The following is a 14,592-nucleotide window of genomic DNA, read 5'->3' as shown; positions in this document are numbered from 1 at the left end:
GTTCCCAAGGCTTTGTGCATTTGTGTATAGGCACTTGAGATAACCTGCTGATCGCCCCTCATTCTCAGTATGAGGCAGGAGCCCTCCCCTCACAGACGTTCCTGCCTGTGCTTCCTCCCGGTATCCTGCTTGCCCACTTACCTGAGGGCTTTGGTCTCCTTCCCCCGGTGAACCTAGTTTAAAGCCCTCCTCACTAGGTTAGCCAGCCTGCTCGCAAAGATGCTCTTCCCTCTCTTCGTTAGTTGGAGCCTGTCTCTGCCCAGCACTCCTCCTTCATGGAACACCATCCCATGGTCAAAGAATCCAAAGCCTTCTCTCCTACACCACCTGCGTAGCCATTCGTTGACTTCCACGATTCAATGGTCTCTACCCAGGCCTTTTCGTTCCACGGGGAGGATGGACGAGAAGACCACTTGCGCCTCAAACTGCTTTATCCTCCTTCCCAGAGCCATGTAGTCCGCAGTGATCTGCTCAAGGTCATTCTTGGCAGTATCATTGGTGCCCACGTGGAGAAGCAGGAAGGGGTAGCGACCCGAGGGCTTGATGAGTCTCGGCAGTCTGTCCATCCATCCCCCGCTGTCCCCCGCAGCCCCAGCGTGCCGCGCTGCCAGTGCCCTGGGAGGTGGGGCTGCGTGCTCCGGAAGATCAGCGCGGCAGCCTGTCTGGCTCCACACAGACACTCTGCTCTGAGTGGCATGGTAAGGGGGCCGGGGCCAGGGGGTTGGGTAAGGGGCAGAGGGTCTCGGGGGGCGATCAACGGAGGGGGAACGGGGGCGTTGGAGTCCCAGGGGGCCTGTCAGGGGGTGGGGGTGTGGCTTGGGGTTGGGGCAGTCAGGGGACAAGGAGCAGGAGGCTTAGATAGGGGTGGGGTATTGGGGGGGTGGTTGGGGCAGGGGGTCTCTGGAGGGGGTAGTCAGGGGACAAGGAGCAGGTGGGTTGGATGGGTCAGGCGTTCTGAGGGGGGCAGTCAGGGGGCTGGAAGTGGGAGGAGTCAGATAGGGGGCAGGTCCAGGCTGTTTGGGGAGGCACAGCGTTCCCTACCCAGCCCTCCATGCAATTTTGAACCCCAATGTGGCCCTCAAGCCAAAAAGTTTGCCCACCCCTGATCTAGGCTGTTCTCAGTGGTAGCAGATGACAGAAAGAGGAGTAATGGTCTCAAGTTGCAGTGGGGGAGGTTTAGGTTGGATATTAGGAAACACTATCTCACTAGGAGGGTGGTGAAGCACTGGAATGGGTTCCCTAGGGAGGTGGTGGAATCTCCTTCCTTAGAGGTTTTTAAGGTCAGGCTTGACAAAGCCCTGGCTGGGATGATTTAGTGGGGGATTGGTCCTGCTTTGAGCAGGGGGTTGGACTAGATGACCTCCTGAGGTCCCTTCCAACCCTGATATTCTATGATTCTGTGAATACGTTTGTTAACCTTGAAAGTTATATTGGCATAGCTATGTTGGTCAGAGGTGTAAAAAAACCTACACCTCTGAGTGACATATCTACATCAACATTACATTTTATTTTAAGGCAAACAAATCAAAAACCTTGCAGACTCTGTCCTCCCGGTCTGTGCAAGCCCAGCAGTCCCTTTCCCAAGTCTTTCCCTCACACCAGTAACTACAGAAACCAAAGTTCCCTGGCTTTTATCGCAGAGTCTTAGCCGTAAAGGACCTTACACACACACCTTATGATCACTTGGTTTCTGGAGCCATTCCGATGTGAGGTGACTCCAGTGGTAGTCCATTGAGAGCAATAACTCCTCGTGCATCCATTTTCTGGGGAATGGTCCACCCCCACCCCCTCCATGTCCAGCTACCCTCTTTTATAAAAGTGAGCTAATTAAAGTCCAGCTCTTTCTCAGGTGCAGTGGACAGGGCTAATCAGTCAGCCAGCTAGCTGTGGCTGACCCTTATACCTTCACAAAGCCTCGTTTACTACCCAGGCTCATATCTGTGCTATACAGGCAGTTAAATAATTTCTTCTCTCTCTGCCTCTTGACAGCGGACACACCTTTGTGCTGAAGCTCTTCCCACACTCCAGTGTCAGTCAGTGTTCAATTAGAAGATTGTCTTTTCGATCTCTGCCAACATTGTTCAGTGAATCTCCGCTTTCTGCTGGGAAGCTGGATGTGTAACCCTACTAGTTTATGTGTAAGATGGTGATTTGGGGTTTGTACCTAGACACATTCTACAGTGTGGCCCTCTTCAAACAGGATTTTTGTCTCTAGATTTGCTTTTATCTCACTAGAGTCTGTCTCTGCAAAAGTGCCTGGTTTACTGTAGATGAGCCTCTGGTCTCTGGGATGGGAGTGGTCTATTGCTGACTGCATTTAAGAAATGCAGCAATCAGAGCTGATTTCACTTTCAGGTTTCACCTCATTCTCCGAGGAGATTCTGTGTGAAGCTGTTGGATAAAGTGGTGACATTTTGTGAACTCTCCTGTTTAATTTATGTTATTAGAGCCCGGGAATCCATCCTCCAGGTAAGGATTTAAGCAAATCTCTTTGTCAGAATGGAACGATATTGGCCTGTACAAACTTCAGAATTCTTTATTTGTTCTTTTTCTGGTGACACTTTTGTCTCCAGGGCTGTGTCTCAGCCTGTCAGCCTTGGAGATGAGCTGTTAAATGTAGTCTCAAGGGCTAGAGGGCAAGCAACTGGGGTTTGAATTTTGAATAGAAATCTACAGGGTAAGTGTCAGGTGCTGCCAAAGTGCTTTTTTTCTCAGTTGTAAAAATGATATTATTTAACTGAGCCGGAGGGCGTGTATTGAGTGCTGGATGGGATACATTCTGGAAGCTTCTCTGTGTGGGGAGGGTCGGGATTCCTACGGGAGCAGTATTATTTATATAGCCCATTAAAATCCCGTTTATTGTGTGTGTGTTGATCATCCTGATGCCCTTTGTGTGTTAGGCTGAGCTCTGTGAGGGGGTGTTTAATCCTTGCACCAGGGAAGAAGTGGTCAATGAGCTGCTCTGGGATGGAGCAAACCCACCCCCAGCGCACCCACGAGCCATGTCAAGAGCGGAGTGGGAGTTCAAGATGGGGGTAGCCAAGCTCAGCGGTGAGCAGTTCTAGGAGGAGAGCTGGGTGCTGAGCTCTAAGCAAGAGACCTGGTGGAGAGCAGAGCCTATGCCCGGGCCTGAAAGTAGGGCTAAGTCTCCTGATGTGAAGGGGATTGTACCATATTCCTCTGCTGGTGAAACAGCAGACACTGAGCTGGACTGCAGCCCATCCAAGGCCCTTCTGGAAAAGAGGCCAGTGGTCCAGCTGGGAGTGTTTGGATATTACCTTTTCTTTTGTTCGTTTTCCTGCTGCTAACTTGTCTGTATCCTGGGAACCTGCACAGGGTGAGCACCCAGAGGGCGGGAGGGCTGAGACTCTGTCCCCTTTGCAGTGCTACAGTTTTTCCCCACTAGAGAGGCCAGTTCCAGAATGGGTTTACAACCCCATCAACACACCAAGGGGCACTCTCAAGAGACCAGCACCCTCCCAAGCCCATTGTATTACTTTGACTGTCTCCAGATTCAATAAAGCAAGTCATATGTCTGCGTCTGCTCCTCTGCCATAAGAATATGGTTTACTCCAGCTCATTTGCTTTGATATGTCTTCAGTTAAGTGTTTAGTTTGTTTAGTTTTTCCCTGGTTGGTTTCTCTTTGTACGTGACGAGTCCTCTGTCTCTGCTGTGTTTTTGGTCAGAAATCCCTTTGTGCAGCTATTAAAGTAACTTGCCCTCTAGATACAGCTTTAGGAAATGGTTGATAGTTCGTATGGGGTTATTTAATGCAGTGTTGTCAGCAATTTTACTCTACCCCCACTTCTGTATCTTAGCAGGATTTTATTGCACCATCCCCTGGTACCAGATAAATTAAATTATTTTCAGTTGTGTACAGTATAGAAGGGGTCTGCATAGAGTCAGCTGTAGATCACCTAGGCCATTACAGACCAATCATACATTTTTATGGGGTGGTGACTATTCATACCATATTTAAGGTTATAACATGGTTACTGTTGAAATCCGAATTGTCACTCCTCCCTTCGGTCAACAGACATAGGTTTGAAAAACTGCTGTGCCAGTTCTGGGCCCAGCAGAGTCTGTGGGGCAAACTTGAAGTCACTTGCCCAGGGAGAAGCACTGACCAGTGGAGTGCTCTCATTACAGTTCCCCAGCTCTGCTTCCTCCCTTCGTTGAGGAAGGGCAAGAGGAGCACAAAGCACTGCTCTGCAACAACTGTAGCTCCAGCTTACTTTCAAACCCTCAACATTTTTCACAAAACACAGTTGTTGTTTTCTGGCCAGCCCTACTCAGTTAGATTTTGTGCAGTATGTTTGTTCTGTGATTTGTTTAAAAAGAGCATTTTTAAAATACGCTTAAAAATAGATAAATCCCATTGCCACAAGCAGTATATTGTGTAGCTGCCTCAGTTTCAGTACAATTGTTTGCTGATTAGAGAACAGAACTTTTAGTGTTTCTGTTATTAATGTGTAGCAAGTAGAAAATGAATAGGGGATAAAAATCAAACAGGGAGAGCAGGAATAAGAGCAGATCACATCCTCAGTATAATAGTGTTACTGTTGTGTTTTAGGGTTGCCTGAACTTCTGTTGCCACCATGGCTTGTTCTGAAACTGCAGCAATTGAGATGCCAGCCCTGGGCCGCCCTCTCCGTCTGGGGATGCTGTACGACTGCCGCAGCGACAGTCTCATACCAGGTACGGTTAGAGCTGCACCAAACACCTCTTTATGGTAGCTCCCATCCATCCATCTTGCCAACTTACCCACACTGCAGGATCTTTATAACAGCAGATCCCAGGTCACTTGTTAGTGCACTCAAAGTAAATCCTAATGTGTTCCCATTAACATCAGCCTCTTGTGTTAGAAGAGAAGGAAGCAAGGAGGCAGGACAGTACAGGCTGAGGTACATGGCTCTCTGCTTCCTCCCCCGCACAGCCCTATTTTCATCCTTAACGGCCCCTGTGCAAACCCACTTTCCTCTGTGCATCCCCACCCAGCTCAGATCCCCCAATCCCAGTTCTTATACCGATCTCTGGCCTGGTCCAACTCTGATCTCCCCCACCTTCAGCTCTGGTCCTTCCGGGTCCCGACCAGCTCACCTCAGGCGTCCATCCTGAACCAGCTTCATCACTGTCCCATGGACCAGCTCTGACCCACCCAGCAATCGCTTCATGTTATTAATACATGCTTATATTATTACTTTGATCTCCTTCTCTCTGTTTTGTCCAGATTATTATTATTATTATTTATTATTAATTAGTTTATATTAAAGTGTCATAAATATAAAGGGAAGGGTAAACACCTTTAAAATCCCTCCTGGCCAGAGGAAAAGCCCTTTCAGCTGTAAAAGGTTAAGAAGCTAGGATAACCTCTCTGGCACCTGACCAAAATGACCAATGAGGAGACAAGATACTTTCAAAAGCTGGGGGGAGGGAGAAACAAAGCCTCTCTCTCTCTGTCTGTGTGATGCTTTTGCCGGGGACAGAACAGGAATGGAGTCTTAGAACTTAGTAAGTAATCTAGCTAGAGATGCATTAGATTCTGATTTCTTTAAATGGCTGAGAAAAATAAGCTGTGCTGGAGGGAATGTGTATTCCTGTCTTTGTGTCTTTTTGTAACTTAAGGTTTTGCCTAGAGGGGTTCTCTATGTTTTGAATCTAATTACCCTGTAAGGTATTTACCATCCTGATTTTACAGGGGTGATTCTTTTTTACTTTTTTTCTTCTATTAAAGTTTTTCTTTTAAGAAACTGAATGCTTTTTCATTGTTCTTAAGATCCAAGGGTTTGGGTCTGTGTTCACCTCTGCAAATTGGTGAGGATTTTTATCAAGCCTTCCCCATGAAGAGGGGTGTAAGGTTTGGGAGGATTTTGGGGGGAAAGACGTTTCCAAACGGACGCTTTCCTAATAATAATACCGGTTAGACATTTGGTGGTGGCAGTGGAAGTCGAAGAGCAAAGGGTAAAATAGTTTGTACCTTGGGGAAGTTTTAACCTAAGCTGGTAAAAGTAAGCTTAGGAGGTTTTCATGCAGGTCCCCACATCTGTACCCTAGAGTTCAGAGTGGGGAAGGAACCTTGACATAAGGTATACCTTTTTAACAATGAGAGTGATTAACTATTGAAAGAGTTTACCAAGGGTAATGCTGTGTTCTCCATCACTGGTTATTTTAAAAAAAGGATGAATTATTTTCATTGGTCTTCATGACTGAGGCTGTGAGGGAGATTCCAAAACCTGAGCCATTCTTTTTAGGTGATAGATCTGAGGAACTGTCCCAAATTGAGGTATCATTAGACGATGTTTTGGAACAAATTGATAAATTAAACAGTAATAAGTCACCAGGATCAGATGATATTCACCCAAGAGTTCTGAAGGAACTCAAATGTGAAATTGCGGAACTGGTAACTGTAGTCTGTAATCTATCATTTAAATCAGCTTCTGTACCAGATGACTGGAGGATAGCTAATGTGACGCCATTTTTTAAAAAGGGCTCCAGAGGTGATCCCAACAATTACAGGCCAGTAAGACTGACTTCAGTACCAGGCAAACAATTTGAAACTATAATAAAGAATAATATTGTCAGACATATAGATGAAAATAATTTGTTGAGGAAGAGTCAACATGCTTTTGTAAAGGGAAATCATGCCTCACCAATCTACTAGAATTCTTTGAGGGGGGTCAACAAGCATGTGAACAAAGGGGATCCAGGGAATATAGTGTACTTAGATTTTCAGAAAGCTTTTGACAAGGTTCCTCACTAAAGGCTCTTATGCAAAGTAAGCTGACACAGGACAAGAGGGAAGATACTCTCATGGATTCACACAATGCACAGTCAACCCTGTAGAACTCCTTGCCAGAGGATGTTGTGAAGGCCAAGACCATAACAGGGTTCAATAAAGAACTAGATAAATTCATGGAGGATAGGTCCATCAATGGCTACTACCCAGCATGGGCAGGAATGGTGTCCCAAGCCCCTGTTTGCCAGAAATTGAGAATGAGTGACAGGGGATGGATGGATCACCCAAAATTTTATCTCTTGCCTCACAATCCCGTCTATCTATCTGACCCTATCCCCATACACCCCATCTATCTATGTATCCATCAATGCCAATACACCCCCTCTATCTATCTTTCCATTTATCCCCATAAACTCTATCTATCTATCTATTGGTCCCCATACACCCCATCTATCTATCGGTCCCCATAAACCACATCTATCTATCTTCCCACATATCCTCATACACCCCCTCTATCCATCTATCTATTTATCCCAATTCACCTCCTCTATCTATTTATCCCCATACACCCCATCTATCCCAATACACCAAATCTTTTCATCTATCCCATACACCCCATCAATCCATCTATCCATCTATCCCCATACACCCCATCTATCTAATCTATCTATCTATCTATCTATCTATCTATCCCCATACACCCCATCTATCCTCAAACCATCTATCTATCTATCCCCATACACCCCCTCTATCTATCTATCCCCATACACCCCATCTATCCATCTATCCCCATACACCCCATCTATCTATCTATCCCCATACACCCCATCTATCCTCAAACCATCTATCTATCTATCCCCATATACTCTCTCTATATCTAATCTTATCTATCTATCTACCTCCATACACTCCCTCTATCTAGCTTTCCATCTCTCCCAACACACCCCCTCTATCTATACCCGTACACCCCATCTATCCCAATACACCCCATCTATCCGCATGTACCCCCTCTTCTATCTATCCCCATACACAAATCTATTTATCTTTTCCCATGCGCCCCATCTATCTAATCTATCTATCTATCCCCATACACCTCCTCTATCTAATCTATCTATCTATCTATCCATCTATTACCATAAACCCCATCTATCTATCTATCCCCATACACAAGATCGATCTATCCATCTATTCCGATGTACCTCATCTAATCTGTCTATCTATCTATTCCCATACACCCCCTCTATCTGTCTATCGATCTATCCCCATACAACCCCACTATCAGTCTATTCATCTATCGCTATACACCCCCTCTATCAATCTGTCTGTCTATCCATCTATCCCCATACCCCCCATCTATCCATCTATCCCTATACAGCCCGTGTATGTATGTATCTATCTATCCCCATTCACCTCCTCTATCTATCTATCCTCGTACACAAGATCGATCTATCCATCTATTCTGATTCACCTCATCTAATCTATCTATCTATCCGTCCATCTATTCCCGTACACAAGATCGATCTATCTATCTATTTCCATAAACCCCATCTATCTATTTATCCTCATGCACCACATCTATCCATCTAGTCCCATACACCACTCATCTATCTATCTAATCTACCTATCTATCTATCTACCCCCATACACTCCTTCTATCTCTTTCCATCTATCCCCATACACCCCCAATATCTACCTATCCCCCCCATGAATCTATCCATCTATCACTATATACCCTCTCTATCCATCTATTCCCATACACCCCTCCTATCTGTCTATCCCCATACACCCTTCTATCTAATCTAATCTATCTATCTATCTGTCTATCTAATTTGATATAAAAATGCCAGATTCTGTAGACACGGAATGATAGAGATGAATGGAGCAGTTCACACCTCTTCGAGCTGTTGTTTCAGGCTCTCTGGAGACTTGGGCAGGCATCCAGGCACTGGCTGATTTTTTGGTTCATGTTTTCCATGTTATGATCACAGCCAAAAGGACTAGGAACCTCCTCCCCTTCTTTCTTTTCATTCCCAAGCATCTTTGCAGACATAGGGAGCTATACAGCATCACCATCCCTTCCTGTCCTTGGCTTGTTCCTCCATTAAGTCCAGAATTGTTACATCACTAAATAATATGTTCTACAATTTAGTCAGTGATCAGCCTCTAGGTCAGACTGATGTTAATCATGATTGCATTACTTCTCTGGCATCCTATCCTCTGTTAGTGGAGCAGAAAATCTCCACCACCATAATCATTTTGATTTTAGCCAGTCCCACACCTTGGTTTCCCACTCTTCTCTCCTTCTAACTTCTTCATTTCTCTTAAAATCATTTCACTTTTTTATCTACCATCTCATCTCTACTGCCTCCAGCCTTTTGTTGATTTTTTTCATTTAATGCAGCAGCTTCTAGACCATGGAGTAATATTGTTACTACACTGGTTTGATAAATTTTCCCTTTGGTAGCAAACATAACTTTTACCAGTCCATAATTTCATCAATTTCTGTGCAGCACTTGTAGCTAAAACATATCTCTTTTTAACCTCATCCTCGATGGAACGATTAGCACTGATCAAACTTCCTAGGACACACAAGTTTCAAAAAAGAACTGATAAATTGATGGAGGATAGGTCCATCAATGGCTATTAGCCAGGACGGTCAGGGGTGGTGTCCCTAGCCTCTGTTTGCCAGAAGCTGGGAATGGGTGACAGGGGATGGATCACTTGATGATTCCCTGTTCTGTTCATTCCCTCTGGGGCACCTGGCATTGGCCACTGTTGGAAGACAGGGTAGTGGGCTAGATGGACCTTTGGTCTGACCCAGTATTGTTACCCAGTTTTCTTTGAACCCAAAGCTCTTGGTAACTTTCACTCTGTGAGAGGTAGTGTAAGGAAATAAATCAGGGGAGACATGGCTGTCCGACCGATCGATGGCTGGCACAAACAGGACAACACAAGAGTGCTTTCACTTAAAGCTAAACTTTACTTAGTCTCAAGCACTTATACACACGTCCGCAACAGGTTAGTAAGATACCCCCAACCCTTGATAATTACCAAAGCTGAGTGTGGCTCTTGAGTGGCACAGCAGCAGGCTTCCGGTGGCCAAATCTTCAATCTGCTGGTGGGGACTGCAAGATGTATCCAGAGGGAGAGTCCAGAAGAGTCCAACTACTTCAAATTTCCCCCCCTTATTTATACATTATTAATAGAATGACATGTCCCTTAAAGAAAACTTGTTAAGCAAGGAGAAAAGGAGTACTTGTGGCACCTTAGAAACTCACAAATTTATTTGAGCATAAGCTTTCGTGAGCTACAGCTCACTTCATTGGATGCATTCCGTTTCAATGGTCAGCAAGAGGTTTTCTTCTGATCATTGATTAACCAGGTGTGGGTTTTTCCAGAGTTTGCAGCCTTGAGACCCTAATAGACAATCCTGGGGGCACATCCTGCTCTTCTAAAATCCATGTATCAGCAACTTTAACACAATTCTTATCAGGAAGGACGCAGGGTCAAGCTGCCCTTTCTGTGGCACCCAAAATCCTCTCCCCTCCTGCCTGGGTCAAGGTGAGGCTGCAGCATGCTCAATTTACAGCCCGCTGAGTTGGCTGCTTTTAGCAATAAGCCATAGTGGTTTTAGGCACTTTACTGGTTTGCTGACATCTCCCCATACAGTATGGCCAAACTTATGTGCTCATTCTACAAATTCATCGCTGCTAGATTTCAAAATTTTTATTGTCTCTTTTCCATGATGCAACCACTTTGTTATCTTGGGATTTATTGTTAGTCCCAAAGTATTATTATTACTTCAAATGTGTCTGTCAGTTATACAGTGCCATCTGCATAAAGCAAGAAGCTTAACACTAGATCATCCAGTGCCACATCCTCCATGTCAATTAATGTTCTTAATGTCCAGTTTAAGAACATAAGGAAACATTATGATTTCTTGCCACGTTAAGACAGTGTAACCTATTTTCCTTTGAGAGTTACTGTGTTGCATGGTTGGACTATTAGAATTACGAGAGATATTTAATAACTGAAGGTTACAAACAAATGTGGAAATTAACTGTTATTTCTATAGAAATATTTAGCCTTAATACAAACTCTGTAAATTATGCCTAGAACTATGTTGGAGGAGGTCAGACTGGATGATCTAACTGCCCTTTATGGCCATAAATTCTATGAAACTTCACATGCCTCCAGACTTGATTCATAAGTCATTTTTCAACTGATTGATATATATCTCATCATATAGTTACAATTATATATAAAAATAAACACTTGGTAGTTTTTAAATCAAAGTGTCCTGATTTGAGAGTACTCTCCAAAGTAGAAGTTTTTCCAAAAAAGGAAACCAGCATTAAACTTAGTAAGCTAATGCTCTCTTAATGCAATCAAAAAGAGGTTAATCAATATGAATTTTCATATAAATGTTGGCTAAAGTAGTACTGAAAATGATTAAATTATGCTGGAGGACATCTGTACCAAAACATTAAATTCTGCGCACAATATTTTAAAATATGGTATATTTTATTTGTCAAAATAACACAATATAACCACGCCAGTTTCAATTACTTTGGTAATTTATTTCAAAATACTTATCGGCAAGTATGTCTGTAACAATACAAACAAAAATTCAGCAACAGGTGGTTTTTTTTGTTTTGTTTTTATTTTACAAATATATTCCTTACTAGACATATTGCTACAGAACACTGAGTAATTCATTTAAGATACAATACAGACATGTATTTCCCACACCCCTGAGAAGCAGTGCAAAGGCTCAGGGGAGTCAGGGTTAACGGAAGTGCTGAGGGAGAGGGAAGGAGCATGGGAGTGATCCCGGAGGATTGCTGGGTGTGGGTGGAAGATGTGTGGAACGGGGGGGAGGGGGTTGGGGGAAGAGTGATTGTTAGAGTGTTGGGGAGCCTTCCCCATGCAGACCCTTGCTGACCCAGAGAGTCTCACATTCAGTTAGATCTTTCTGCCTCTGTTCCTGAGTGTCCCTGCACGCCCATTCCCATGAGGCCCTGCAGCCCTCCTCCTCCATTCCCATGTGACCCAGCATCCCCCTACCCCCTGTGGCCCTGCACCACCTACCCCCATCCCCATGTGGCCCTGGAGCCCCCCCCCACCATTAAGCCCCTGGCTCATTGCTATCATCACACTAGCCCCTGAGCCCATACCTGCTGTCCTGCTCACTAGCTATCTTCAGTAGTTTTTTATCATCTGCAAAATTTGCCACCTCACTGTTTACCCATTTTCCAGATTGTTTATGAATATGTTGAACAGTACTGGTCGCAGTACAGACCAGTGGAGGACACCACTATTTACCTCTCCCCATTCTGAAAATTGACCATTTATTCCTTACTTTTGTTTTCTATCTTTTAACCAATTACTGATCCTTGTGAGGTCCTTCTCTCTTATTCCATGACAACTTACTTTGCTTTAGAGCCTTTGGCGAGGTGGATCACCCTTATCCACATTCTTGTTGACCCCCTCAAAGAATTCTAGTAGATTGATGAGGCATGATTTCCATTTACAAAAAATATGTTGACTCTTCCCTAACAAATCTATGTGTCTGATAATTCTGTTTTTTAATATAGTTTCAAACAATTTGCCCATTACTGAAACTAGGCTTACTGGCCTGTAATTGCTGGGATCACCACTGGAGCCTTTTTTAAAAATTGGCATCACTTTACCTATCCTCCAGTCATCTGGTTCAGAATCTGATTTAAATGATAGGTTACAAACCACTGTTACATAAGAACATAAGAATGGCCGAGCTGGGTCAAACCAAAGGTCCATCCAACCCAGTATCATGTCTACCGACAGTGGTCAATGCCAGGTGCCCTGGAGTGAGTGAACCTACCAGGTAATGATCAACTGATCTCTCTCCTGCCATCCATCTACACCCTCTGACAAACAGAGGCTAGGGACACCATTCCTTATCCATCCTGGCTAATAGCCATTAATGGACTTAACCTCCATGAATGTATCCAGTTCTCTTTTAAACCTCCTCAGGCAAGGAGTTCCACAGGTTGACTGTGCACTGTATGAAGAAGAACTTTCTTTTATTTGTTTTAAACCTGCTGCCCATTAATTTCATTTGGTGGCCTCTAGTTCTTATATTATGGGAACAAGTAAATAACTTTTCCTTATTCACTTTCTCCACACCACTCATAATTTTATAGACCTCTATCATATCCCCCATTATTCTCCTTTCTTCCAAGCTGAAAAATTCTAGCCTCTTTAATCTCTCCTCATATGGGACCTGTTCCAAACCCCTAAACAGTTTGGTGGCGCTTAGCACTTTCCAGGAGGGAGGGGAGAGGAGAAGGGAGCCGTGCACTCAGGGCAGGAGGTGGAGAAGAGGCGGGGCAGGGGCGGGGATTTGGGGAAGGGGTTGGAATGGGGGCAGGGAAGGGGTGGGAAGAGGTGGGAAGGGGCGGGGCCTCATGGAAGGGGTGGAGTGGGGGGAAGGGCCGGGGGCTGCAGGGGGCGGGTGTTAGTGATGCCGCCCTCAGGCCAATGTACTCGTCCTCATGTGGCCCTCCTGGTGATTTAAGTTTGAGACCCCTGCTTTAGTGACTTTTTCATTTTAATATAGTTTTTGTGCATGGAATAAAATTAGTCTATATTGGGATTTTACCAGGTGAATTAGTGTGATTTTCTATAGCTCACTTTTCAATTGATCTATAATCCTAGTAATGCAATGCTAAAATTCAGTGTAGGTGTCTTGGTACAGTTCTTTCTCTTTAGTAGCAGCAATAGCTTGGCGTGGACACCTCAGTTGTTTTATCTTGTTAAATAGGAACTTCAAGCCCTACTTGAGGAAAAAAAAGGTTTAGTTTTACATTTTTGTAAAAATTCATTTGGGGTGGGGAGGGATGTCTACTTTTGTTTCTTTTGGTATGCTAAAATTTCACTTTTTACACTGTTTATTTAGGAAGTTTTAACAAGTTTAGAAATCCTTGCCATGTAAATATCAGAAACAAAACAAAACAATCATTACAACAGTTATCTTTTGTTTAAAGAAACATTATACAGGAATATAGTCATCACATCTTTCTGTTTAACACGGTGTTACCACATTACAGAATGAGCATCATTACAAAATGTACATTGTTTCTAGTGATTTATTAAATTGAGTTAAATCTCTAGGTACTCTGTCAGGGTTCCCTCCCCACTCTGAACTTTAGGGTACACATGTGGGGTCCCGCATGAAAGACCCCCTAAGTTTATTTCTACCATCTTAGGTTAAAACTTCCCCAAGGCACAAATTCTCCCTTGTACCTTGGATTAGGTAAATGCTGCCACCACAAAGTGATTTAATAAAGAATCAGGGAAAGGACCACTTGGAGTCCTAATTCCCCAAAATATCCCCCCAAGCCCTACACCCCCTCTTTCCTGGGGTGGCTTGAGAATAAACAAGATGAGCACAGACCAACCTTGGGTTTTTTAGGATACTAAAAAAACCAATCAGATTCTTAAAAAAAATCAGAACTTTATTAGAAAGAAAAAAGGTAAAAGAAGCACCTCCGTGAAATTAGAATGGGAGATAATTCCACAGGGCAATTAGATTCAAAACACAGAGAATTTCCCTCTAGGCAAAACCTTAAAGTTACAAAAAGAAAAACCAGGAATACACCTTCCTTTCAGCACAGAGAAAATCACAAGCCAAAACAAAAGATAATCTAATGCATTTCCTTGCTAAATACTTACTAAGTAGTTGGAGTGCTTGCTTTCTTGTTCTGTCTCCGGCAAAAGCCACAAGGAACAGACAAAGCCTCCCCCCCACCCCGGGCCAGATTTGAAAGTATCTTGTCCCCTTATTGGTCCTTTTGGTCAGGTACCAGCCAGG

At 44.0% G+C, this 14,592-nt stretch overlaps 1 protein-coding gene across 4 annotated transcripts in view; it reads left to right on the top strand.

Annotated features, from left to right (window-relative positions):
- The first annotated feature begins 2,361 nt into the window (after window positions 1–2,361).
- LOC144260042 (stonustoxin subunit alpha-like) overlaps window positions 2,362–14,592 on the top strand; it is a 50,690-nt gene continuing 38,459 nt past the window's right edge. For all 4 annotated transcript variants that reach the window (XM_077808542.1, XM_077808541.1, XM_077808540.1 and 1 more), the window contains exons 1-2: window positions 2,362–2,469; window positions 4,575–4,699. In XM_077808542.1, the coding sequence (XP_077664668.1) occupies window positions 4,600–4,699 (100 nt within the window). In that variant the 5' untranslated portion in view covers window positions 2,362–2,469; window positions 4,575–4,599. The remainder of the gene's footprint in view (window positions 2,470–4,574; window positions 4,700–14,592) is intronic.

This window comes from Eretmochelys imbricata, chromosome 2 (assembly GCF_965152235.1).
Source record: "Eretmochelys imbricata isolate rEreImb1 chromosome 2, rEreImb1.hap1, whole genome shotgun sequence".
NCBI classification, from domain to species: domain Eukaryota; kingdom Metazoa; phylum Chordata; order Testudines; family Cheloniidae; genus Eretmochelys; species Eretmochelys imbricata.
The sequence above is the reverse complement of the archived record's forward strand: the minus strand, read 5'-3'. Positions and strand labels throughout refer to the sequence as shown.